This window comes from Peromyscus maniculatus, chromosome 14 (assembly GCF_049852395.1).
Source record: "Peromyscus maniculatus bairdii isolate BWxNUB_F1_BW_parent chromosome 14, HU_Pman_BW_mat_3.1, whole genome shotgun sequence".
NCBI classification, from domain to species: domain Eukaryota; kingdom Metazoa; phylum Chordata; class Mammalia; order Rodentia; family Cricetidae; genus Peromyscus; species Peromyscus maniculatus.
Genome location: NC_134865.1, coordinates 58,294,274 through 58,321,037, shown reverse-complemented (window position 1 = coordinate 58,321,037; position 26,764 = coordinate 58,294,274). Strand labels below are relative to the sequence as shown.

At 45.3% G+C, this 26,764-nt stretch overlaps 2 protein-coding genes across 42 annotated transcripts in view; one reads left to right on the top strand and one right to left on the bottom strand.

Annotated features, from left to right (window-relative positions):
- Ttll5 (tubulin tyrosine ligase like 5) overlaps positions 1 to 17,231 on the bottom strand; it is a 249,942-nt gene extending 232,711 nt beyond the window's left edge. For 27 of the 41 annotated variants that reach the window (XM_042260944.2, XM_042260947.2, XM_042260948.2 and 24 more), the window contains exons 1-3: positions 16,987 to 17,231; positions 15,372 to 15,543; positions 9,276 to 9,382 (exon numbers count right to left, since the gene is read on the bottom strand). In XM_042260944.2, the coding sequence (XP_042116878.2) occupies positions 9,276 to 9,382; positions 15,372 to 15,445 (181 nt within the window). In that variant the 5' untranslated portion in view covers positions 15,446 to 15,543; positions 16,987 to 17,231. The remainder of the gene's footprint in view (positions 1 to 9,275; positions 9,383 to 15,371; positions 15,544 to 16,986) is intronic. The other 14 variants (XM_076551090.1, XM_076551105.1, XM_076551099.1 and 11 more) reach the window with 4 other exon arrangements.
- A 217-nt stretch (positions 17,232 to 17,448) lies between these two features.
- Positions 17,449 to 26,582, top strand: Erg28 (ergosterol biosynthesis 28 homolog). Its single transcript, XM_006990296.4, has 5 exons — positions 17,449 to 17,612; positions 20,097 to 20,257; positions 22,913 to 23,003; positions 25,418 to 25,536; positions 25,805 to 26,582. The coding sequence occupies exons 2-5, from the start codon at positions 20,125 to 20,127 to the stop codon at positions 25,882 to 25,884; spliced, it is 423 nt and encodes a 140-aa protein (XP_006990358.1). The 5' UTR covers positions 17,449 to 17,612; positions 20,097 to 20,124; the 3' UTR covers positions 25,885 to 26,582.
- The last annotated feature ends 182 nt before the right edge of the window (positions 26,583 to 26,764 follow it).

The window sequence follows — 26,764 nt, the reverse complement described above, 5'->3', positions numbered from 1 at the left end:
TGCGGTTCCCTTCAGGGCAAGCTGGCAGTCTACTTGTTGGTAAAACGTTCTAAAGAATCTTGCAGGTCCCTTACGCGTGGCCTCGCCCGAGATGATAAAGGAGTCCTCCACAGGCCGTCCTCAATAAGCCATATCTAGATGCTCCAGTCCTTGGCTGGCCGCTGGCCTTCCCCACCCTGAGCCCCCAAGAGCACACAACAAGGAAGTTGTCGTTCCCCCAGCCTGTCAATCTCACCCCTCTTCTTCCCTCCAAGGAACTTCTGAGTTTCTCCTGATCTTGTGGGTTGACGAGGAACCTTAATTCCATCTGTAACCGCATTCCCCTTTGAATACATCACAGTCACAGGTTACGGGAATGAGGAGGTGGTCATCTTTTGGGGGCGGGGGATTATTCTGCCCACTACAAACAGAACAGCTCTTGTTACAGAAAATCCAGCTCATAAATGTTGACAGAACTGGTGGCGTAGCTCCCAGTAGAATGCTAGCAAGCTCGAAGCCCTGAGTTAGACCCCCAGCACTGCATAAACCAGGTGTGATGGTGAGCATTTATAATCCTGGTACTCAGGAGACAGAAACTCAAGGTCATCCTCAGCTACATATCAAGTTCAAGGTCAGTCTGAGCTAACCCTGCTTCAAAAGAAAATTAATTAATTTTGTGGGACTGGGGAAATGGCTCAGTGAGCAAGGCTTGCTGTGAAAACAGAATCTGAGTTCAAATATCCAGCACACACATAAAAGCTGGGCATGGCTCTCCATGCTTAATCCAGAATCGGGAGGTAGGGGCAAATGGACTCCAGAGATCACTGACCAGCCAGCCTGGACAAGTGATCAGTTTGAGGTTCAGCAAGAAGCTGTGAAGCTGTGGGGTGATAGAGGAAAACACCTAAGGTCAACCTCTGGCCTCTGCAAAGACACACAAAGACACACAAAGACACACACATACACACACACACACACCAATAAATGTAAACAAAAACATGGAAAAATATCAGTTTACAAAGACCATTAAGAGTAGTGACTCAGACAAGCATCAGGTGGTACAGGAAAGAGACTACTGGGAGACAGGATGCTCATACAACTCAAAGTGTCACTCCAGAGAGTGTTTATAAACCTTCACAAAGAAACAATCTGATGGACATTATCTTAACCAAATGACCAAACTCAAGTCACTAGTAACACAAAATAATGCCACTGTAGTAGGATATTATTTAAAGTGTGTTACTTTTGTTTCTGTTGCATTTGTTTAACTCTGTGAAGCTGTGTTACTGTGCCTGTGTAAACACCTGATGGTTTAATAAAGAACTGAATGGACAATAGCAAGGCAGGAGAAAGGACACGTGGGGCTGGCAGGCAGAGAGAATATATAGAAGGAAAAACTGGGAGGAGAGAGCTAAGATCTAGCAGCCAGAGGAGGAGGGCTAGCCACCCAGCTACACAGCCAGCCACGGAGTAAGAGTAAGATTTACAGAAGTAAGAGACAGGAAAAGCCCAGAGGCCAAAGATAGTCGGAATAAGTTAAGGAAAGCTGGCAAGAAACTAAGCCAAGCTAAGGCCGGGCACTGATAACTGAAAATAAGCCTCCGCGTGTGATGATTCATCTGGGAGCTGGGTAAAGAGTAAAAGCAAACAGCAGCCATGTGCTTCCCTCAGTGATACACTGCAAGCACACAACTTCACCAAACAAATTCCTGCACAGTCAGAAAAATCTGGATCTAAGCATGTGGAACAGAGGACAGTAATAATCAAACCTGAGAATATCTGGGGCTGGCAAGATGGCTCAGAGGGTAAGGGTACCACCTTACCTGTCACCAAGCCTAAAGACCTGAGTTCAATCCCCATGACCCGTATGGTGGAAGGGGAGATGTGATTTCCCTCAAGTTGCCCTCTGATCTACACGTGCCCACCATGGCATCTCTCTCTCTCTCTCTCTCTCTCTCTCTCTCTCTCTCTCTCTCTCTCTCTCTCTCTCTCTCTTCTTTTCTCTCAAAGTTAATAAAAATTTAAATCTTTAAAATATAAAGATTATCTGTAAAATGAGCCCAGAATTTTTGAAAGATCAAAACCATGATGGACAAAAATAAAAGAGCTTGGGAAGCAGCTGCAGGGTAAAACAAACACAAGAAATAATGACAAATGTCATCTTTGGTCAGACCCTGAATAGAAAAAAGCAGAACAAAACGCCGCAAAGGACAAACCGCCGCAATGGGGAAGTAGCACAGGGCTGGAAGGTAGGAAAAAAATATTCCCCCAGTGCTGCCCACTCGGTCCCATGGCAGGGCCCCGGTGCCCACTCCATTCCACACCAGGGCCCCGGTGCCGCCCCCTTCGTCCCACGGCAGGGCCCCAGCTCTCAGGAGCCGCCTTCTGAAAAAGGAATTAGGACAGGAAGTGGCCCAGCTACTTCTCTAACAGCTCAGAGACCGACGCTAACTCGCCCAAATGCTCATGTCACATAGACAAAGACTGCAGACTCTTTCCTCTTGCCTAAAGATGTTCCCGAAAGATATTTAGGAAAATGAAAGCAAGTTGAGATCTTTTACTTGTCACAACTGCTGTCACAAACATCTCCACTTCTGCATGCACAAAACCAAAACAAGCCTGCCAGGTGTCCTGTGCCTGGGACCTCAATACTCAAGAGACTGGGGCGGGAAGAAGTGAGTTCAAACCAGTCTGAAGGACACAGCAAGACCTTATCCCAACAAAAGCTGGAGGCAGGAATGACACCCTCCTCTGTGCTTGCCTCAGCACCGACCACTGGGGAGTGACTGGAGGTGGGTGGGAAATGCGAGATTCTTATTTGAGGGCAACAGAAGAAACAGCAAGAGAGGATGATACAGGAGCAGAGCGGCCAGGCTTGTAACACTTCCTGCCTGGACTCTCTCAATTATGACGTTTCTCTAGCCTCAGTTTCCTTCCCTGTAAAATGGAGTGGACAGTAACATGAGTTACCTTACAGGGCAGGTACAAGTGTTCTAGGGAGCTCCAGAACAGCTGTTACATAGTAAAAGTTAGTTTATATAGTAAAATAAAAACAAGTGCATAGTAAAATACAGCTGTATATTTTAATACTTGGTATCATACAAGGTAAGCTGTATACCTGATATAACAAACGAATTGTTTTTCTTTTCAGAACGCTGTTGGGTATGTATTTGTACGGAGTATGTGTGTGACACATGTACACGTGTGAACTAGTGAGAGTACCCAGAGGCCAGCGTCAGGAGTCCTGCTCTTTTACCCTCCACCTTATTCCCGGGAGACGACACAAAACCTGGAGCTGGGCTGGCAGCCAACAACCCCTGGTAACCCTGTCTGTGCCCCACACAGTGCTGGGCTTACCAGAGCAGCGCACAACCATGCTGCTTCTTATGTAGGTGCCGGGGACTCAAACTTATGTCCTTCCTCAGGCCTGCAAGCATTTTGACCTACTAAGTCATCTCCCCAGACTCCACTTAGGGGAACCCAAGGACCAGATCCAGCCTAAAGATACACTCTTTCACCTGTGGTTTTAAATAAAAGTGAATTCGAAATTAGCTTTGAAAAGTGAAAAAAAAAAAAAAAAACAAAAAAAAAAAACCCCCACAAATCTAGATTGCTAAGCTTTTCTCTAAAATCCTGCCATCCCCAGGACAATTAACTTCACGCGTTGATGTGACTGAGCGACAGTATGTCCAGACACATAGTCATTTCTGAGAGGGTCTAGCAATTAAGTCTGTTGGCTGAGGAAAGCAAACTGCCATCTCCAATGGGGTGGGCATCACTCATTCCATCGCGGGCATGATGAAAGGGGTAAAGTGTTCTCAGTCTCCTCCCTCCCTCTCAGCCTCTCCTCTCCCCCCCCCCCCAGATACACAGGCTAGAACTGTAACTGCAAAATGACCCCACCCAACTGCCCAAGAAGGAAGAAGCACCTGCACCCTTGTATTCATCCATGTCAAAACAAAAGACCTGATCCTTTGGCTACCAACAAACTGCCAAATATCCTGCTTTTCAACCTCTGAAGAACCTTCCCATCAGTTCTACCACAGGACTGAAATTTCAGCTTCCCTAAATGCTCGCCTGTACCCCAAGAAGCAACATGAAATGCTAGTTCAAGGTTGGCCACAACAGAGCAGACAAAAACAAGGAAGCAAGTGTTAGCATAGAGGAACCCCAGACAATGCTGACATTCCTAAGGGGGTTAGAAAACAGAGCATGAGGCAGAGCGGTGGCTCAGTCTCCTGCAGAGGACTCAGGGTTGGTTCCCAACACTCACAGGGTAGCTAAAAACAGCTGGGAACTTAGGATCCAGCAGGTCTTCTGCCTACTACACTCGCACTTTATAAACACAGTGCACTCACGTACAGACAAAATACTCAAACATAAAATTAAAACAAAAATTAAAAAATAGCATGAAGCTGTGAATGATGGTGTGTACACCTAAAATCCCAGCACTTGAGAGACTGAGGCAGGAGGATCTAGAATTTACAATCAGCCCAGGCTACAGCATGGGAACCCAGAAGGAAGATATAATGATACATTTGATTTTCACTGAGCCAGCAAGAGAGCGCAGCCATCTGAATTCAACCACAGGAACCCACACAGTGGACGAGAATCAACGCCTGAAAGCTGTCCTCTGACCATGCATCCTCTCTCTATTCATATATATAAATAAATACTTTAAAAAAAAAATACCAGAATAAACTCTTCAATGGCTTCACAGTAGAGTTGTGCCCTACTATCAGAAAATTGGTCCTATACCCGAGTTGTTCAGAACAGGATTCACCAACCACATCTGACATTTGAAATGTGACCAGAATAACAAAGGACCAGAACGTTTTCTTTTTCTTAACTTTAACTGACTAAACTTCAATTTTTAAGATGGAATACTTAATACACTAGTGTGGTAGCACAAGTCTGAGATCCCAACACTGAGGAAGTGGAGATAAGAGAGCAGAAGTTCAAAGTCATCTTTTAGCAAGGTCCAGGTCAGCATGGGCTATATGAAACTCTGTATCAAACATAAACAAACTTAAAATAAATGAAATCCATGCCTGATTAACTTTAGAAAATGAGCCAGGGTGTAGCTCGGTGGCAGAGAGCATGATCTGCAGGTAAAAGGTCTAGGTTCAATCCCCAGGACCAAAACACAAAAAACAAGAAGACCAGAAGCTGCAAAGTTCCAGGCTGACCTGTACTACAGAGCGAGACCCTGTCTCAACAAACAAACGTTAGAAAACAGTCGTGAAACAACTCCATGAATTGACTTTTTCAACTACAATGTTTATAAAGTCTAACACAGGTCAAATACCTCCAGAAAGAATTTTGGACCAAACTGAGATAATGCTGTAAGTATGAAAAGCATATTCAATATCAAATATTGTAAATTGTTTATATTGAGTAAATGTGAAAAATTATTGTATTTTTTAGCTGGAGTTAAAGAAATTATTAAAGCTAACTTTACCTTTCCAATTTAAAATTACATATGTAGCTTGCATCACACTTCAAGTGCTCGTCTGCAAAAATACAAATTCACTAAATGGACATGTTGGGAAGATTTTACAATGATGTTCATTCTATGAGATACTTACTTGCAGTTGGAAGTACCTGTGTTAACACTAAAAACCAATCCTATTTACGTGTGAAAGTACATACAATCGGGGAGGGGGTTATATGGAAGAAAAAGCCATATTCCTAGAGTATTTCACAAAATCAAGCACAGAAACCACACAGAACCAAATTAAAACTTTCAACAGATATAGAGAACTGTGAAGCCAGCATGGAACACTACGGGATCAGCAGGACATAGCTAATGCCCCAGATAACTTCTCAGAGGGCTTTAACTACTTAGGATCTGAGCAGACTGCATGACCTACTATTTTAGAGAACAGTGTTTCATAAAAAAAAAAAAAAAAAATTTTAAAGGCATACATTAACAAAAGACATTAAAAATCTCATTTACATAAAAGGTGAAAAAAAGCAAACCTCAAAGAACTTATGGAAATACAGAACAAATAATGAGACAAATTTAATAGCTTTTCCTTCCTTCGTTTGTCCAGCTGGGTCTTGCTGCGAAGCCCAGACTGCCCTCCAACTGAGAATCCTCCTGCCTTAGCCTCCATAATGCTAGCTACAGACAGGAAGCAGCAGTCCCTTTATCTATGGAAACGTGTAATGAAGAAGACTCGTGAGTTGTAGAAAACACTAACAGCTTGAACAGTGGGATGACAGTACTGATGAATACTATTTTCCAATCAATGGAAGTTACTCCAGGGGGGAGGAGGGGGTCTGTTTATTGCCATGGAATACAAAGGTTTGTTTGTTTGTTATGGGACAAGCAGAGCAAAAGAAGTGTATTTTGAGAGAATTATTACTTATTTACTTCTCCTTGTTTTATCCACATTTGTATTTTAGTCAAATCATATTTAAGGGATTTTCTCAGCAGTCTCCAGTCATTAAGGCTTAGAGGAAAATGAATAAATCCTGTCCCTTTAAAAGGTAACCTAGCAACTTGCTGAGGGGATTAGAGCACAAGGACCCTTGGGAAGAGAGGAACATTCAAATCCCAAAAGTAAGTCTACAGTTCTCTCTGAAATCGCTTATTATGAGGTCATTTAAAAATAGAGCAGCCCCTATTCAGCAAGTGGAGTAAGCAGCCTAAGTTTTGATTGCCTGTTATGTACCAGACATTAAACAATCTAATTTGATCCTATGATGCCTGCCAGACAGAGACTGTCCCCATTTAACTATCAGTGAACCTGGCGAAGAGACTTGAAGTGATCTGTCCAAGACGCACTACTTCATGCCCAAGCTGAGACATGAACTAAAGACCAAGAACACAAGTATGGACTCTCCACTCCACCTGACAGTGCTGATCCACATCATCACAAGCTCTGGCGGCAGCTACAGCTTAACCATGGGACTCAGAGCTCAATCCGTCCACACTTCAAAGGCATACAAACGGCCAAGTTAATCCTAAAATGAGGTGGAAGTGCAAAGAAACTTGAACAACCAAAACAATCCTGAAGAAGAACAAAGAATTTAGTCCCCCATTTTAAAACTTAACACAAGCTGAGGGTGGCTGTGCATGCAATTCCAGCACTCAGAGGCAGAGGCAGGCCCGGGAGAAAGCTCAGCAATGAAGAGCACTTGCTGATCGGCACAGCACCCAGATCCAGTTCCCAGCATGCACTCAGTGGCTCACAACTATCTTTAAATCCAGTTCTAGGGGCTCCATCTCTCTTCTGACTTCTAGGGGCACTGCACACACATGGAGTGCATACAGACATGCAGGAAAAACACTCAGACATATAAAATAAAAATAAATAAATTTTAAAAGAATAATTAAGTGCCGAGTGGTAGTGACACATTCTTTTAATCCTAGTACTCAGGAGGCAGAGGCAGGTGGATCTCTAAGTTCGAGGCCAGCCTGGTCTACAAATCGAGTTCCAGGACAGCCAGGGCTACACAGAAAGACCCTGTCTCAAAAAAAACAAAACAACAACAACAAAAAAGAATAATTAAGTGTCTAGACCAATGCCATATTAAGAGTACAGAAACAAATTGATAAATGGATAGTGAAGAGATTTTTGACAACAGCGCCATTCAATAGGAAAAGAAGAATCTCTTAAACTAATTGTGCTAGGACAACTATATGTCAACACATAAAAGAATGGTGATAGACTCTACCTAACACTATAAAAAACAAATTCAAGGTGGATCAAAGACTATTCAGCTCTAAATACAAAACCTTAACCATAAATCACATAGAAAAATTCAATTTGGGTTAGGCCGTGGCTTCTCAAACACAATTATTAAAGGCATAAAAAACAAAAAATATGGGTTAGAGAGAGGGCTCAGAGGTTAAGAGCACTGACTGCTCTTCCAGAGGTCCTGAGTTCAATTCCCAGCAACCACATGGTGGCTCACAACCATCTGTAATGAGATCTGGCGCCCTCTTCTGTATACATAATAAGTAAATAAATCTTTTTAAAAAAAATAGATAAGTCAGATGCCATCAACACTAAAAACCTGCTACTGAGGAAAAAAATAACTCACAGGAAGCAAAGCCTGCAAAAATAACCTATAAAATAGGGGGAAATTAACACCATACTTCTGATACACTCGCACAACATAGTAATAACAAAGCTAAATTTGGAAAATAGGGGAAAAGTCTTGAATAGATATTTCTTCAAAGAAATACAAATAGCAAAATACACATGTAAAGATTTCCAGTGCTGTTAGACATTAAGGAAATGAAAATCAAAACCATAATGAGGAGCCACTTCACAGTCCCCAGATGACTCTAAACTATAAAACAAAATGTCTAGCAGCTGATGAATGGATAAATAAAATGTGGTATATCCATTCAATGGAATACTATCCAGCTGGAATGGGAAGGACAACATGAATGGACTGTGAAAACATGCTACATGAAAGAAGTCAGACACAAAGACCACTTATGGTGTGATTCCATGAGTGCTTCTCAACCTTCCTAATGTTGTGACCCTTTAATACAGTTCCTCATGTTGTGGTGACCCCTTTAATCCCAGCACTCGGGCAGGAAGCAGAGCCAGGCAGATCTCTGTGAGTTCAAGGTCAGCCTGGGCTACAGAGCAAGTTCCAGGACAGGCACCAAAACTACACAGAGAAACCCTGTCTCAAAAAACAAAAAAACAAACAAACAAAATTTTTTCGTTGCTACTTCATAACTGTAATTTTGTTATGTTATGACTGGTAATTGTAGGGCTGGAGAGATGGCTCAGAGGTTAAGAGCACTGACTGCTCTTCCAGATGACTGGTAATTGTAAATAATTTTGGAGACAGAGGTTGCCTAAGGGGTCTCAAGCCACACATTAAAAAGCACTGATTTATATGGAATATACAGAATGGGAAAATCCACAGAAACAGAGAGATTAGTTGGTATAGTTGCTGTGGTATAGAGGAAGACAGAAGGGCTGCTTGAATGCATAGAGGGCTTATTTGTGGATGAAAATGTCCTCAAACTAGACACTTGTGATAAATGTGAATGAATAAATGCCAATTAATTCTACAATCTAAAATAGTCGAAATGGTAAGTTCTGGTATGTGCAAATAACTACAATTTGAAAAATAAACATACACATAATTTTGAGAAACTTAGGAAAACAGTTTAAGAAACTATGAATAATATTTCAAGTAACAACCCAATGCATGTTCTCACAGCCAAGGCCCCTCCCTGTCTGTATGACAAACTAACTTTTTCTCAAGTGTCCAGGGTCATGCTCAGATCTTCCCTCTATGGGAGAGGTTACACCTACCTCCAATGACTCGAATATTGTTGTCCTTTGTCAAAATAGCCTCAGCATGAAAAACCAAAACTGGAATCCTCCTGCAGCCTCCCGTCCACATGATACATGGGTGATCCCTACAGGCATAATAAGACGACGCTTCATTAATTCGCAGCTCAAAATGTGGACTAACCGCTGAAGTAGATGGCTATGGTTGTCCCTACCCAGTACTTGTAACTGAACAGAACCGTCACAGTATTTCCTTCGCGTCACCCTCTTGCCCCCCTAGGAGCAGAAGCAGCAGGGTCTCAGCTCCTTGCCTGAGGTCATACAACTGTCAAGTGTAAGAGGGGAGAATTAGATGACTGCTTTCTTCCAGTGCCTTGCTACGTAACCACAGTCAGTAAGGTTCTGTAGGGTGAGCACGTTAACTCCTCCAGAGTGTAAGCGAATCCACTCCTTAAACGGAGTAAAATCCACTCCATAAGACCCACTCTCTGAAAAAACTCGCATGATCACAAAAGCTAGACCACAGAGTGCAGGGCCAGCCTATAGCCTCCCAATCCAAACTTCCACCAGCCACAGCCTGGCCGGGACACCAGTCTCAGAACCTGGGCAGCCTTGGGTCTTGCCTTGAGCTGCCCAAGCTTTACAGTGAAGAAAGCAGACACTTGATCGAGTTCGTCCCCCGTTTGCTAGTGACAGGACTCGGACGCTTGCTGTTCTTGAGGATGGAAGCAGATGAGGGTGTGATCTCAGTCAGCTTTCCAGTGCTGTGATAAAACACGAAGACCAAAATGACTCGGGAAGAAAGGTTTTCTTCCAGCTCACGTGTCCTGACAACAGTCCAGACAACAGTCCATCCCCGAGGGAAGCCAAGGCAGGAAACTCAAGCAGGGCAGGAACCTGAGGCAGGAACTGAAGTCTATCCGCATAGGAGCACTGCTTACTGGCTTACTCCTCCTGGCTTGCTCATTAGTCTGCTCTCTTATACAACCCAGGACCACCTGGGGTGGACCCTTCTACATCAATCATTAACCAAAAGAATGTCCCCATAGACTTGCCTACAGACCAGTCTCATAGAGACATTTTCTCAGTTGACGTTCCCTCTTCCTAGATGATCTGAATTTACATCAAGGTGAAAAACAAACCTAACCAACACACACCCATTTGAGAGAAACAGCATTTACAGTCTTTTCTTTAGCAAGATGGATGTTTTGTTTATTTGTTTTTGTTTTGTTTTTCAAGACAGGGTTTCTCTGTATAACAGCCCTGGCTGTCCTGGAACTTACTCTGTAGACCAGGATGGCCTCGAACTCACAGAGATCCACCTACCTCTGCCTCCAGAGTGCTGGGATTAAAGGCATGCGTCACCATTGCCTAGGGCAAGATGGATTTTGTGTATGTAGTTTGCTTGCTTTTGATCTTAAACATGTAAAATGTAGGCATGGGCCCAGACGATTTCTCTTCAGTCCAAATAAAGTTCTACACTACATTTCCTTCTGTGTCAGGAGACAAAGGAAAAATAGGCAGAGTCTGGAAAGTGGAAGTCTTTGACAGTCTGGCACTAGTTCCAGACTGGTACCACTGTGCCTTCACATTTACAAACAATGGATTACATGCAGTTATGAATGCCCGACAAGACTCGGCACCACAATGAACAGATCCACAGCTGCCAAGGCCAAGTCCCTGGCTGTGAAAGGCAAATCCCTGACAGAGACTGTGTCCACTCACAGCCAGTGAAAAGACAAAAAGAAGGAAGAAATTACTGAGGCAATTATTAGTAAAGTAACCTAAAAAGCACTTCAAGTAGATGTTATTAAAAGTCATGTTCTCTGACGGAGGTCAATTTCAATAAAAAAAATAAATAAATAAACACTTTCTCCTAAAGAAAAACAAAAACTGTGACACTCGCACCAGATAGTGCTAAAGGGAAAAAATTCAAAATGATTTGGAAACTGAAAATTAGAAATTTAAATCATTAATTCATTTATACCTGAAACTGGCATACATTAAGAAATCCACTTTGTTAGGTATGAAAGAACAAAGGATTTGGACGCTTATCTATTTTCATCTTATGTGTACGAATGTTTGCCAGCATGTGTGTATATGCACCACATGTGTGCCTGGTGTCTTTGGAAGCCAGAAGGTGGCGTCGGACTACCTAGGACTGGAGTTAGAGAAGGTTGTAAGCTATTGCCTGGGTGCTGGGAAGTGAACCCAGGTCCTCTCAAAGAGCAGCCAAAGTGGTTACCTGCAGAGCCATCTCCCCAGCCCCATAACAAAGCTTGTGAACAATCCTCACTGAGACAAACCAACTGTACGGCTGACCTGATGAGAGCCTAAGAACATGCTTGCTCCTGGGAGGCAGCCTATGGAACTCACATGCTCGCTCCTGGGAGGCAGCCTATGGAACTCACATGCTCGCTCCTGGGAGGCAGCCTATGGAACTCACATGCTCGCTCCTGGGAGGCAGCCTATGGAACTCACATGCTCGCTCCTGGGAGGCAGCCTATGGAACTCAAAGACAGATGCGAAGCAGGTGCAGCAGCTTGCTGCTGTCTTCCTCACACCAGCGCCCCCATTAAAATGCCTTCCCTTGCTGCTGGCCTTTAAACTTACACAACGCCACCTTACAGAACAGAAATTAAGATTACTAACGTTTTTTCAGTGACTAAAGAAGCCTTACATCAAGTTCTTACATGGACGTTGCCACAGCTACATATAAATTTGTATTTGGAGTGCCCAAGCTACAGAAGAGTTTCTGTATATTTGTGATCTGAAATAATGCGATGTAAAACAAGGACAGAGTCATTATTTAGCTCAGTCGTCAACATCACACACCCAGAAAAAGGAATCTTAACTTTGGAACTGGGGCCAACAATGGCAGCTGCCTGGTGCTCCTAAGCTTGAGTCCAGGACTACAAGGGTTAATGCTTTACTAAAGCCCGAGGATCTGCTCAGCTTTCACAGCTGTCAATGGACATGCAACAACTCAGCGTCTTTAGATGGTGGAAGCCCTTCTAACTTCTAAAACTTCTCAACTGTAAGCCTACTGCTCTAGGTGTGAAGAAAATGATTTTAAGCTGCTGTACTGGTTGGGTTTTGCCAACCTGACACAAGCCTGGACCTATCTAGGAGGAAGCAAGCACAGGTGAGAAAATGAGTCCATCGGAACGGCCTGTAGGCAGGCCTCTGCGACATCTTCTGAACCACTGACTGGTGGAGGAGGGCCCAGCCCACCGCAGGCACTACCACCCCGGCAAGTGGTCCTGGGCTGCGTGAGAGAGCAGGATGAACAAAGCCAGGGTGACAAAGACAATGAGCAGTGCTCCTCCATGGCTTCTGCTTCAGTTCTTGCCTATAGGGTTCCTGCCTTGAACTCCTGCCCTGACTTCCCTTCATGACAGACTGTGATCTAGACATAGAAGCTGAAATAAATCCTTCCTCCGCATACTGCTTTTGGTCACGGTGTTTTATCACAGCATCAGATACCCCGGGTCAGCATCCCAGGGTGTAAAGCAAGTATCTGATAAACCAGGACATTAGCTGATAAAACAAGAGTAACCACAAAAAAACTAATAGGAGTCTGCAAAAACTCCATGGATTTAGATGAAAGTTGGGAAGGAAACAGCCTGGATTTTCCATAAAATCTACTAGCTAGTTAGCATTTCTCAATTATGAATATAAACCAACAGAGTTGTATTGGACTTTCCATGCTCACCACCTAAGCCCACTACTGAGATTTAAAAGAGAGAGAGAGAGAGAGAGAGAGAGTAAAAGAACAGTTTTGGCTGGCATTTAATTTTTTTTTTTTTTTTTGTTTTTTCGAGACAGGGTTTCTCTGTGTAGCTTTGCGCCTTTCCTGGGACTCACTTGGTAGCCCAGGCTGGCCTCGAATTCACAGAGATCCACCTGGCTCTGCCTCCCGAGTGCTGGGATTAAAGGCGTGTGCCACCACCGCCCGGCTCATTTAAAATATTTTAAAATGAGTGAAAGACAGCACACTGAGAGTAAAATGGCACATGAAGGCAGAGGGAATTACCCATTTAATTAGCTGAAAGAGTGACCCACATACACGGCCAAATCATTATTATTTGCTATGAACAATTATTATTATGATGACAATAAGGCTTTGTTCAAAACTTAATTAATACTTCAACTATTTTTCAGATAATATTAATACAATATTCTACCTTATAAAGTCTACCATGAATGCAGTAACCAATGCCTTATGTTTATATGGTACTTCACAACTTTATCAAGTAAGTTCACACATAGTATTCTATTTGAGCCAAAACACATCCCTTCAATAGCCTGGGAGTTATTCCAATTATAGAGTACATATTCTAAAGGACTTAGAAACACATCTTAAGCTAAGGGTGGTGACTCATTCATGCCCATAATCCCAAGCACTCAGGAAATTGAGGCAGGAGGATTGCTATGCATTTCAGGCCAGCCTGGGTTACCTAGTGAGTTCCAGGCCACCCTGACCTCCAGATTGTATTTACGTATTTATTTGTTTACAAATATATATGCACACATTTGTGTGTATAGACATTTATAAAAGGATAATAAAGAAAAAGAAGACATGAATTTGGAGAGGCCGAGTGGAGCGAGAGGGAGAAATGATTAAATACAGAATACATGTATGAAAGCTTAAATATTTATAAACAAATTAGATAAGCTATTTTAACATTAAGTCAGCTTTTCTCTTTTGTGTCAAGTAAAAATACGCGAAGCAAAACTCTTCAAAATCCAGGAAGGCTGAGCTCAGCCCGAAACCCATCTCTTCTCTGTAAGGGTTCTTGAAGGTTTTTTGATATTTTGATATTTGTAAGAACAGTGACATCTTCAAATTAAAATCTTTCAATCTCTACATTAAATGAGCTACTCTGCCATCTCTGGGAGCTGCACTGGGCACTATTAATCATTTTCATTATGAGGATCCAGCAATCAAGAAAGCTGACTCATGCCGGGCTGTGGTGGTGAATTTCTGTGAGTTCAAGGCCAGTCCGGTCTCCAAAGTGAGTTCCAGGACAGTCAGGACTACACAGAGAAACCCTATCTAGAGAAACAAACAAAAAAAGAAAGACAGTTGACTCTTAACCTAAAAAACTCAAGAAAGCCACTGTGGTTCACTAAGCACACCACAGGCTGCAGAACTCTACTGTCCTCACAGGAGTTGCTCCGGACCTTTTATATCATCGCTGCTCTATAGCTGTAGAAGCTGTTGAGAAAACTAGATAGCCAAGGTCAGAGTGTAGTTTCCATCAGTCTCTAAAACTTTCAAAATCTCAACATTTCACATGCTTAGAAGCCACGGTCAAGAGTTAACCTGACACGAGGCTGGCAAGGTGGCTGAGCGGATAAAGACGCTGGTCACCGAACTCGACCTGAGTTCAAGTCCCAAAACCACATGGTGGAAGGGCAGAACAGACTCCAGCAAGTTGTCCCCTGACCTCCACTGCACTGCATGCAGCATGTGTGCCCTCCCCCACACACACACACACACACACAATATGGGGCCAAGGGAGACATTCGACAGACGAAAGTACCTGTTGGTAAGCCTGATGGCCTGAGTTCAATCCCCAAAACCCACAAAAAGAGGGAAAAAGACAAAAAGCCAGATGCAGGGACGAGAATGACGGCTCTGCGGTCAAGAGAGCTGTCTGCTCCTGCAGAGGACCGAGGCTTGCTCCCAGCACTGTCAAGCAGCGCCAGGGGACCCCATGCTCTCTGGCCTCCTCAGGAACCTGCATGCCCATGGTGCGCGTGAACTCAAGCTGGCACGTGCAAATTTTTAAAAATATATACATTTTTTTTTTTTAAGTTAGATGTAGTGGGAACACAGCAACAGGAATGAGACTCTACCTCCAAAACCAAGTGGGGGGAGAAAAAACAAAAACAAGTTCACCCGGGCGCTACCTGAACTTCACAACATCTAAAGCTGACATGCACTCACAAGCCTGGAAACACACAGCCCAGCCTTCGCATTTCTAGCAGCTGATGGGAAGTGAATATATGATACTGACTTCAATCACAGACGGACAACACCCAAGGGGGGGGATACTGGACAGGAGTGAAGGAAACTGTTTTCCGCCCCAAAGGCTTGCTGCCACTCACTCTTGGTTCACCAGGTCCTCATCCTCTGAGGATGATGCTGTTTCCTCCAGGTCCCGGGCCATCACAACTGGCATTTCCTTTAGGGTTTGTCATACAGTCAACAGACAGAGGCCTCGGAGACCTTTCTTCCTTGCAGTTTCACTGGATCAGACAATTTGGATGGCACAGACTCCTGCAAGAAAGCCAAAGGGTTTCAGATACAATGCAGTTGGGCACTTCAGGAGTTTGTGCATAAAATGAATGAAAAGGAATACATATCCCTAACTGTTGGTCAACCTCTAGAAGCTCACCTTTGTCACAGTGTACCTCAATACGCCACAAAAATCAAAAAGTCTTTTTTTTCTTTTTCTTTCTTTTTGGGCTTTTTGAGACACGGTTTCTCTGTGTAGCCCCAGCTATCCTGGAAGATATGGATAGAGACCAGGCTGGCCTCAAACTCTGAGAGGTGCCTGCCTTTGCCTCCTGAGTGCTGGGATTAAAAGCATGCACCACCATGTCCAGCTTAAGATTTTTTTTTTCCAAGCATAGTGTCTCTGCTGTATCTAAAAAGCTGTGTGTCTCTGCTGTGTCTAAAAAGCTGTTACTAAATTTGAGTTCCTTTTCTTATATAGTAAATGTAGCAAGCACCAAAAGAGATCACTCTGACATGGATGGCTGATTGCCTTAAACTTAGACTAATTCTTTGCTGGACAAATCTGACCAAGATCAAAATAAAAATTCAAGGTTCAAAACATTTGCAAATATTTATACAGACTCTACCATAAGCATTCAGACATGATGCTATGTTTCTAGGAAAACCCAATCAACTTAACTTTTAATAAAAAGATAATGAAAATGTTTCCTCTCACCAGGGATGACATAAATAGCTGGGAGGTGGGGAGTCAAACACTCCTAATAATTACTCTGTTACAAAAAAAATAAAAAATAAAAAATAAATCACACATTTTAATCCGAATCTAAAGCAGACGCTAAAATTAGGACATTTCCAACTCCGCATTTCTAACTTCCAACTTTTTCTATGGAGGAGAAGTTCACGTTCGTTGTAGTAAAAGAAATGGAAACACATAGGGAAAACGCTCGTTACTCAAAGCTAGTCGATTTGGGGCAAATTTTCCAAACTATTGCTTGTCTATGCACTTTCATATACGGTAAGACTCTGTAGACGAACTCTATAATAGAAGCAACAGCAACTGACCCCGACTTTACTCATCTTCAGCAACAACCTCAATGATTCTTTTCGGGTGATTCCTAAGGGAATTTCTCCATCTTTCCCAAAATGTCTGAGAGTCTCTTTAAGTTAAACTAAAACCTCCAAGCAGGAAGGATGCCCACCTTTCCTTGGCTCCCTGATGAGCAGGACCGGACCCGGTGCTCTGACGATTAGAGACACTCTGGCAAAGGAAGTCCTTGCCCCTACAGGGATGTGCCATGGGCTCCACCCCAGCTCACCCCAACCCCAGGCAGCTCTGCAGGTGCTACCCGGCGACTGTGCCGCAGCGCTTCTGCCCAGCACGCCCGGAAGCCAAAGGCTGCTCCGGGGCTCGGAGGGAAGCGCAGCGGCGCCCGCCCAGCCTTGGAGCGCACCTCCCCGGGAGCGCGCCCCGCAGGCGTTTACCTGTCTCATCTTCTCAAGGCTGGGGACGGGCAGGCGGGGACCACGGTCTGCTTCACCTTCCTCCTCCTTCCCCGGCCAGAATCAACGCAGCCGCCGAAGGTTGCTTCCCCCGTTACTACAACAACCAACAAGCAACCGCCCGCTCGGAGCCACTGCGCAGGCGCCCGCCAGCGGCGCGAACAACGCTCGGCTGCGGGCGCAGACGAATGTCGTCACCGCGGCGCGCCCAGGGGGCGCCGGCGCAGAGCCAGGCTGCTGCCAGAAGGATTCCTTGGCTCCTTTTTCTCTCCGCGTTTTCCCCACCCCTAAAAGGCTGACTCCAGACCCAGAGTTCCGCCACGCTCGACAGAAGGGTTTAACCGCGTGAGCGGCGCAGCGGGGAGAGGCTTAGGCGGCGGCAACCGCTGATTGGCAGCAACGGGGTTCACTCCCTATCGCCTGCTCGAACTGAACAAGCCCAGCCAATCGGAGCGAGGACTCACAGGAACGACCCAATCCTAGAGCTGGGCTGAGGGCGGGGGCGGGGACAGTGGCCCAGGAGGACTTGGCACTGGAGCGGTCCTCGGGGAGCTGGTTTGTGGATGCTGCTGATATCTCTTGCTGCAGTAGTACTGAGTGGTCGTCAGGTAGGAGAATTTAGAGTGGGATGTAGGTACTCGTGTTGCATACGAATGAGACTAGTTGCAGAATTTAGGAAAATGGGGATTGCTTGGGAAGCTACCTTTTCTTGGGGTGGGGGGGGGGAGTCAAGAAACGATGTCCAAGGGGGTGCTAGGAAAATGGAGAGGGTTTGGTAAATTCTGGGGACAGATGAATGAACGAGCAGTCACTGTGAACCTAGCTCTGTACACGGAGCTTTCTCTTTTTCTCATGTAATTCTCCGGTAACCCTTAAGATAGATGTTTATATATCCCCATTTTACGGACGAGGAAACGGAGGCTGTGGAGTCTCAATGACTTGCCTGAGACCCCAGACCTGAATGGTGGAGCCCCTCTTTATTGTTTGCTAGTGAGCATTGCATCAACGCTTAAATGGGCCTGGACAAAATTTGGGAATTGATATTGTAAACCTCGCCCCTCCCACCACCTCAAAACTCCAGGGAAATGGTTTTGAGGAATTGGTAGAGCAATACAGAGATACTCTGGTTGTGTCTTCATCAGCGCTCTGCTGAGATTTCTAAGATCTGAAAGATGGAAGGCATAAGTTCTGCGTTCTATTGAAAGGAAGTATGTGTGTGTGTATGCAGCTTTTTTAACTAACTCAAATTGAGCCTGGTGTTGAGAGGAGAAAATAAAGAGAAGTGGATCTTGGTCTGGGCTGTGAGTGCCTGTGAAGTCTTTAGACTGGGACAGTCTGTGTTTGGGGCCTCTGTTTCTCCTGGACTCACCCTTCCTCTCCTGAAGCCCCATTAGTTGAATATTAGTCCCTTCACTTTAATATCTGTGCTGGGTGGTGTGGAATCCTACTGAGACGTGTTACCACAGTGATGAAGGCAGCCTCATAGTTTCTTAGCCTGACCACAAATAAATGAAGGGCCGAAATGATGGGGATGATCACGATAAACTATCTCCGTGGGATCCACTTAGATCAAACTAAATCGCTACTCATCAAGGCTTGATCTAAACAAAAGTATAGAGACTAGCTCTTCTACCATCTGAAGACAAAAATGTTTCTGGCATGTTTAGCTTTCTCAAAAAATGGGAACTTTGCTGCGCATTGGTGGTGCACACCTTTGGTCCCAGCACTCAGGAGGAAGAGGCAGATGGATCTCTGTGAGTTCCAGGCCGGCCTGTTCTATGTAATGAGTTCCAGACCAGCCAGGGCTATATAGTAAAACCCTGTCTTAAAACAAGGAAATAGCCGGGCAGTGGTGGTGCACGCCTTTAATCCCAGCACTCGGGAGGCAGAGGCAGGCGGATCTCTGTGAGTTTGAGGCCAGCCTGATCTATAAAGCGAGTTCCAGGAAAGGCGCAAAGCTACACACAGAAACCCTGTCTTGAAAAACAACAAAAAAAAAAAAAAAAAAAAAAAAAAAAGAAAAGAAAAGAAAAAGAAAGAATTTTTTTTAAGATAGGAACTTCATCAAAATAGTCTTAAGGAGGTAGTATTTTCACAGAGTCCAACAGGCCATGGCATTCTGCCATATATTAGCTATGTAATCTAAGCAAATCACTTAGCTATTTGTTCTGACCTCCAGCTGTAAAATGGAAATACTGGTAGTGCCTGCCCATCCTGATGTAGGGAGTCAGTGAAATACGATGTCAGATACGTGGGGCAAGTATAGGGCACAAGTGCCCCATAACTGCTAACTAGTATAGTTTTTCCTGCAACCCAACACCAAGCCATTGAAATTTTTTTTAAAAAAAAATATTTTAGATTGTGTTAGTTTATGAGCCATGATATATCTGGGAACCACGCAGAGGCAAACTGAGAATACCAGTTGGGCAATCCTACCATAGCTTCCACTCAAATGGACGGTATAGCTTCTGTAAGTTTAGAAGGATGCGTCATCAGTATCCAGGTATCTGAGTAGACTTAGAACCACCTCTCAGCCACTTGTACTGCAAAGGAAAGGCATGAAGAGGTGAAGGCATAGCACTGATTCCAGACAAGGCGAGGGAAGTCTGCCTTACAGCAGCACTGTGCTCTGGAGGAATTACTTGAACAAAGGTAAATGCTCTGTAACCTGCTGCAGGGTGTGCTGTTCATTCACCCTCATTAGAGTGGGCATTGGCAGAACACAGGCTTTACCCAGAAACCTGTTCTATTACTTTATAGAGATGTTAGTACACCCCATGTCTTCTGTTCCCCTTCTTGTCATTTCTTTCCTGCTAGAATGTCTACCCGTTGCATTCTTGTTTAGCCTCTGTCACTCTGAACAAAGATCAGCATAGCTCTGCTGAGGGGAAATATTCTAGGCATCTTTGGAAGTAAAAGTGGTATGGCAAAAAAAACAGGGTGGGCCCAAAGGACTTGGAGAGGAATTTGTGCAGTGCTCTCCCGGTATCACTCAGGACAGCTCTCAGGAGTGGGACACAGATTAACCACAGAGGTGAGAGAGCTTGTGATTGACGAGGAAGTACCTTGATTATGCCCTCTTTGTTTCCAAGGCAGAGCACCCTCTCTTTGAGGGGAATCATGAGCCGCTTCCTGAACGTGTTACGAAGCTGGCTGGTTATGGTGTCCATCATAGCCATGGGAAACACGCTCCAGAGCTTCCGAGACCACACCTTTCTCTATGAAAAGCTCTACACTGGCAAGCCAAACCTTGGTAAGAAGTCAAAAGACCTGGCTGAGCACCATAGCTCATGCCTGTAATCCCAGCACACAGGAGGATAGGGCAAGAAGATTGAGAGTTCAAAACCAGACTGGAAAACTTGGTGAGATCCTATGTCAAAAAATAAATGTATTACTGGGCATGGTGGTGAATGCCTTTAATCTCGGCACTCAGGAGGCAGAAGCAGGTGAATCTCTGTGAGTTCGAGGCCAGCCTGGTCTACAGAGTGAGTTCCAGGACAACCAGGGCTATTACACAGAGAAACCCTGTCTCACCGCGCCCCACACCCCAAAAGTAATTAATTAATTAAAATAACAAAAAGAAAAGAATGTAAAGAAGTATATTCTGTATAGCACTGGCCTAGCTGTTCATTACCCAGTTGAGCTACATATCTGAATAACCCAGGCTACTTAAAGCCTATCAAAGCACAGGTATTTCTTTCTGTCTCCAGATCTAATTATTAAACCTGGCTGGCAATCCGGTTCGAGACATATGCAGGTGGTTCTGCTGCCTGATCCAGTCTTGGTAGCCACTGGAGTAATAGAATGTGTGGGAAGCCCTGGGCCCTTTTTTCCCAGTTATCTCTGGATACCTCTCCATTCATTTGCCACTGCCCTGGACAATTGATGTGTTCAGAAGCACACGCATAAAGACAAGCAAGGAAATAGGATGCCATGTTGACTCTGGGCTGCTTCTAGAAAGCCATAAAGGGGTGTCTTACGGAATCTCAGTGCCCTCATCGGAAATCAGGGCATGGCACACATGGTTCATAGTCTATGTAACAGGTAGACAGTTCCCCACCCAAGATCTTCCTGAACTGAGCTGTGGTCCCTGAGTGAATACTCCAAATCGCTCCAAATTTCTCTCTCCAAGTAAAACTTCTGGCTCACAGTGGCCTTTCCCAACTCCCAAAGCTCTCCACTGCATATCTGTACTCTACAGCTGCACTGACCCCCTTGACACGGGGTTACTTGGAGCGACAGCACTGATTGACAGCAGCTGACAGCGCTGTCACATTTATAGCTAACCCAGATCCGGCTCTGACCTACTCGTTCTCTGCAACATCTAGGTGGAAATGAAGTTAAGTAGGCTGAGGCTTATTTTGAACAAAGTTCAAATAGAGTGAGAGTCAAGAACCCGGAAAGGCCAGCAGGAAGGATATTGTTGATTTTTTTAGCCTCAGTTGCTGCTCACAGGTGATCATGGAACTTGTATAGTTGCACAGGATTTTAGAAATTATCCGGAAGTGTAGTGGGCGTCTTCCTGCCCAGAGAAAGAGAGAGAGGGAGTGTATATGTGTGTGTGTGTGCGCGCGCGCGTGCGTGCGTGATTATGGAACTTGTATAGTTGCATAGGATTTTAGAAATTATCTGGAAGTGTAGTGGGCGTCTTCCTGCCCAGATAGAGAGAGAGAGAGAGGGAGGGAGTGTGTGTGTGTGTGTGTGTGTGTGTGTGTGTGTGTGTGTGTGTGTGTGTGTGTGTGTTGGCAGAACAGTGCTCTATGGAGGGAGGGTGTGTGTGTGTGTGTGTGTGTGTGTGTGTGTGTGTGTGTGTGTGTGTGTGTGTGTGTGTTGGCAGAACAGTGCTCTAGATGGCCTAGAAATGTAAACTGTCCCTTGATCCTTGTCAGGTCTTGAGTATCTCACACTAAAGAGATTTCTTCAACCTTTATTAGAAGAGCCATCAACTTGATTTCTAAAGACTGGATGGCCAAAAGGCTGACATTTCAAATATTTCCTCAACCATCTAAAAGCTCTTTGGTGTGAATTAGCAGAGTTGTCTGCGTTTCCAAAGGCTAAAGAATTTTTAAAGCCCAAGTGAATATTAATACACTTTTTGGTTGTCAGCTTTGTCCATTGATATCTTCCTCCCCCCCCCCCCCAAGTACTGGGAATCAAACCCAGGATGGCTTATCTTGCATGCTAGACAGGTGCTTAACAACTGAACTACTTCCAGAATTTTTTTTAACTCTATGAGAGAGAGATCAGCAAAAGAACGAGCTGTGCTTTAACAGTTGGAATATTTGGAATCCACAGGGTGCCTCAGTTCACTGGCTCTACATTGAAGTCACCCAAGCAGGGTGTTTCTAGAAAATACTCATGCCAGGACTCATCTCTAGAGAATCCGATGTGACTGGCCTGGTGTCCAGAGCTTGGGAATTTTCTAAAACTCAGGTGATAGAGAAAGAGCTCAGGGTCGAGAGCTGCTGTGAGGGGGAAAGGTGACTCAGATTTTCAAGGCAATATATTTACTACAGCACCACAATGAAGCCACCAAGAACAGAGGCCCCAGGGAACCCCAGAGAACTAGTACTTTTTCCAGCATTGTCCCCACAGAGCAGATCTTAGCCATCTGAAAGCCCATGTCTTAAACACATGCGTCTGGTCTCCCATAGCGGTCTACAAAGGCTCTTGGTCCTGCTAGGCATCTTGTGTGTTCGGACCATCTCTGCGGCACTCCCTTTCAACTGTAGGCATCTGAAGAGGATTGAGTGGCACTCAGAATTCCTTCCATTCCGTTCCCCGGGGGCCCTCACGGGGAGGTCAGGCTGGGCTCCCTTCTGTGACTCACCAGGGAAGCAGACTAGTTTAGGACAAAGCTCACCTCAGCCCTCCCGAGGTTCTCACACTCTTGTTTTTCACTACACAGTGAATGGCCTCCAAGCCCGGACCTTTGGGATCTGGACCCTGCTCTCATCAGTGATTCGCTGCCTCTGTGCCATTGACATCCACAACAAAACGTATGTCAGGGAAAGACGGCCTCTGGCTCCCTTTTGTTGCCAATCAGGCTCCGCGCATGTGCACTGCCCTGCTGTTGGGACCTGTTAAATCACTTTACTGCATTATCATAGAGCATAGAAAATGAAAGCCTTGTTGGACCATTCCTTCCAGTCCTAAAATACCTGTCGGCCTAACAGATCATAGCACATAACATCGCCATTGTTCAGTGGTCTGCATCATACCTCGACTAGATCTCTCCTTCCTTCTATGAAAGCCCTAGAGTACTGTGCTCAGTTTAGCCTTAGAGTTTTGTTTTGGTTTCATTTCATAGTTGCTGGGGGATCAAATGAAGGACCTTGAGCATAGTCAATAAATGCTCTAGTTATGAGCTACCTCCCCAGTGCATACATACCTTTTGCACATTCCTCATTAATCAGGAATGACCAGAAATTCGTGAAAAGAGAGAAACTATGAGTAAGCTGATAGAGGCCCATGAAGAGGTCAGTCAGTAAGGGAAATGTGTGTGCTGCCTCTCCAAAGAGAGTAAGACAAGCATGAACAGGTGCAGGCCACCCTAGCCGCTTTTCTAGATGATGCCATACCCAGTCCTGGCCACTGGAGGGAGCTCAAGCTTTCTTCCCTGCAGTATTCACTATCTTATGCAAAAACAGTCATTGCTCAATTCACTGGGAGAAGCTGTCAAAAGGCCAGCCTCGCACTGAAATCTTTTTTCTTGTCCCTCCCCTCAGCATCTGGGGAAGAGAGGAAGCAATAATATTTATGGCTCCTCTCTAATTTTGCCAGGAGCTTTCGCCTACATGACCTTGCCTTAGTCTCTTAGCAACCCCTGGGGGGAGAAGGTAGTGATTTTCATTACTGATTTTGTAATATAAATATTTTAAAAATTCAATTAATTTAAGCAGAGGAAGACCGTCTCAAGTGGGATTTGAAGCAAGACTATTAGCCCTTTGATCTTTCCATCTTTAGTTTTAATTTTTTTTTTAGCTTGAAACTGGATTACATGTCCTAGATTGGACACATATTTTTAGAAGCAGGATGGTTTTAGTGGAAACTGCCTGGGGTCAAGAAGGAAAACAAGGAAAACACACTCCGCTCTCAGTGTTGCTGGTAACTGGGTTTATTACCTACTCTCTCTGTACCTTGGTCTCCATCTATAAAATGGTAATAGATAACTGTTCTGCCTCTCTGGGTGAATGAAAAGGGGCATAGTTGTTCTGGAGACCTTTTACCACCATGAAGAACTGCTGCTAGGTATAGGGGATGCAGCCTCTGTTTGCTGTGTGTTTAGAGTGGACAGAGAATCCACACTCACCCCCACCCCTATTCCCCATTCAGTTTTCCCTCCTGCGACCCAGAGCAGTTGTGAATGCTGAGCTGGTGTTTTCAGTCGTTTCCAGCTTAGGACTTTGATCTATGAACCTCTAACATGCATCCTGAGTTTATTCCCTCCATAACCAGAAATTCAAAACACACACACACACACACATACACACCAACATGCACCAGCATAAATAAAAACCAACTTTAAGGTACTGGTTACTTTTGAAGAGGGAGGAGAAGGCAGTCAGGGTAGGCTAAGGGTACACAGATGTTTCCAATTCTGTAATGTTTATTTCTTTGTAATATAAAAGGATCCAGCTGGGGACCTAGCTCAGAGTCAAAATGCTTGCCTGGCATTCATGAGGCCCTGAGTTTGAGCCCCAGAACCGGAAAAAAGGAATGGGAACTGCAAGTGTTCAAATGTTAAGGCTGGTAGGGCCCCGAGCCCTGGTCGCACTGTGCTTCGTAACAGTTTACTGTCTACTCGGAGTGTGTCCTCATGTTCACAAAAACGAAAACAGACACCTTCACTTCAAGCGGTCAACCACTGTCAGAAAAGCCATGGTCAAAGCTGAGGACCATGTTCTCCTCTGGCGTTGTTGTGTGTCCTCCTCAGACCAGATTTTAGGCCAAGACATAAAGTAGCGAACTTGGACTGGAAGAGCATCTGAAGGCCTCTGGCTGCTTAGAGCATTCATTTATGGTTCCGTCCTACAGCACTGTCCGGCACAAGGCCAGACACCTGCTAGGGTGGCTTAGGCTAGAGTCTGTCAGTTTGCACTGAGCACGAGTATGCTTGGTCCAGAATTGCTGCGCTGCCCAAGACTGCCTTCCAGAGTCTCCCATAGCTGAGTTCTCGCTCCCTTGCTAAGTCATAGAGGCCCCCTCTGGCTGCTTGGCCCGGGCCTCAGAAATCTCTAGTTTTGCCCCCGGAGAGAAGCACTTGATGTGATGAAATAGCCAGGGGTTTCTAAGGCGTGTGTGTGTCCTTCCCACCAGTCATGGCCCTCATGGCAAGTCAGCGGACACCCTCTGCAGTTCTGCGCCAAGCAGGCAGTCATGTCGGTTTCCGTTTCCGTCTGTTCCTTTGTAGACTCTATCACATCACACTGTGGACATTCCTGCTCGCCCTGGGACACTTCCTCTCGGAGTTGTTCGTCTTTGGAACAGCCGCTCCCACAGTTGGTGTGCTGGCACCCCTGATGGTAGCAAGTAAGCACCAGGCCACTCTAGACCCCCTGCGCGGGCGGCGACCTCCTGCCGCGGTGACCCCCGACCCCCACCCCGCTGTGGCCTGGCAGCGGTGGGGCTGGGACAGACGCGGGTGCCGGGCTTGCGGGGTGCGGCGGCGGTGGGGCTGGGACAGATGCAGGTGCTGGGATTGCGGGGTGCGGCGGCGGTGGGGCTGGGGCAGACGCGGGTGCTGAGCTTGCGGGGTGCCGGTTTTATGCCCACCACTAATCTTTTCTACACGTTGAAGGTCTCTCAATCCTGGGTATGCTGGTTGGGCTCCGGTATCTAGAGGCAGAACCAGTATCCAGACAGAAGAAGAGAAACTGAGGCCAGCCTTGCCACCTCCAAAACGTCATCGTCTTCCACCTTCGCCGGTCCTCCTTCATCCTGCGTCCTTGGATCATTTCTTTGGGGCTGTGTCCTTAGCTCCTTCATCTAGGTTCAGCATCATTAAGCTTTTGAGTCTTTGTTTTTGTTTTTTTAATGTTTTTAAATTTTTAAAACATTCATACAGAAAAATTATGTAACATGTATGTATAATTTAGAGTCGTTTAAGAAATATTCTGTTACTCCATCAACGTCAAGAAATCCTCAGAAGCCCCCCACCTCCCCCCACCCCCCACCCGCCCCACGGGTGCCCTCCTCCCCCAGCTGGATCCAACCCCCAGGCTCCCTTCTCCAGTCCTTCACTCTTTCATTTCCTCTTCATTCCTTGATTTGGCTCGTGTGGTGGGAACATAAGAACTGTGAAACTCAAGCTGCTGCCTGCCCAGAGCAGCAGCAACCAAGGGCTGCTTCAAAGGATTGTCCACACGTGCTGGGCTCCTTTCTGCTGCTGGACCCAAGACTCGGAACCAGCCAAGGGACAGGGCAGTTCTTCCAAGAAGGGCTGCCCTCGGTGTGGGCAGGACCAGGCTTCTCTTCTGTCTTCCGGTGGATAAAGGGTAGAAGAGTCTGGGCTGTTTTTAGACCTTTTGGTCAGTTGTATTTATGTAATGCATTTTATAATAAATAGAAAAACTGTCTATTCTGATCAGCCTTTGACGTTTCCCAAGAGCCTCTGTACCCCCCACCCCATGGACTCCAACACTGGAGCATCATCGCTCTCTGCAGCTTGACATCCACTGGAGATAGAACCACTCAAGACCCAGGAAAGCCTGGCCGCCTCCAGCTCCTCCCTGTCACTTGCTTACTTGTGTTCTTGATG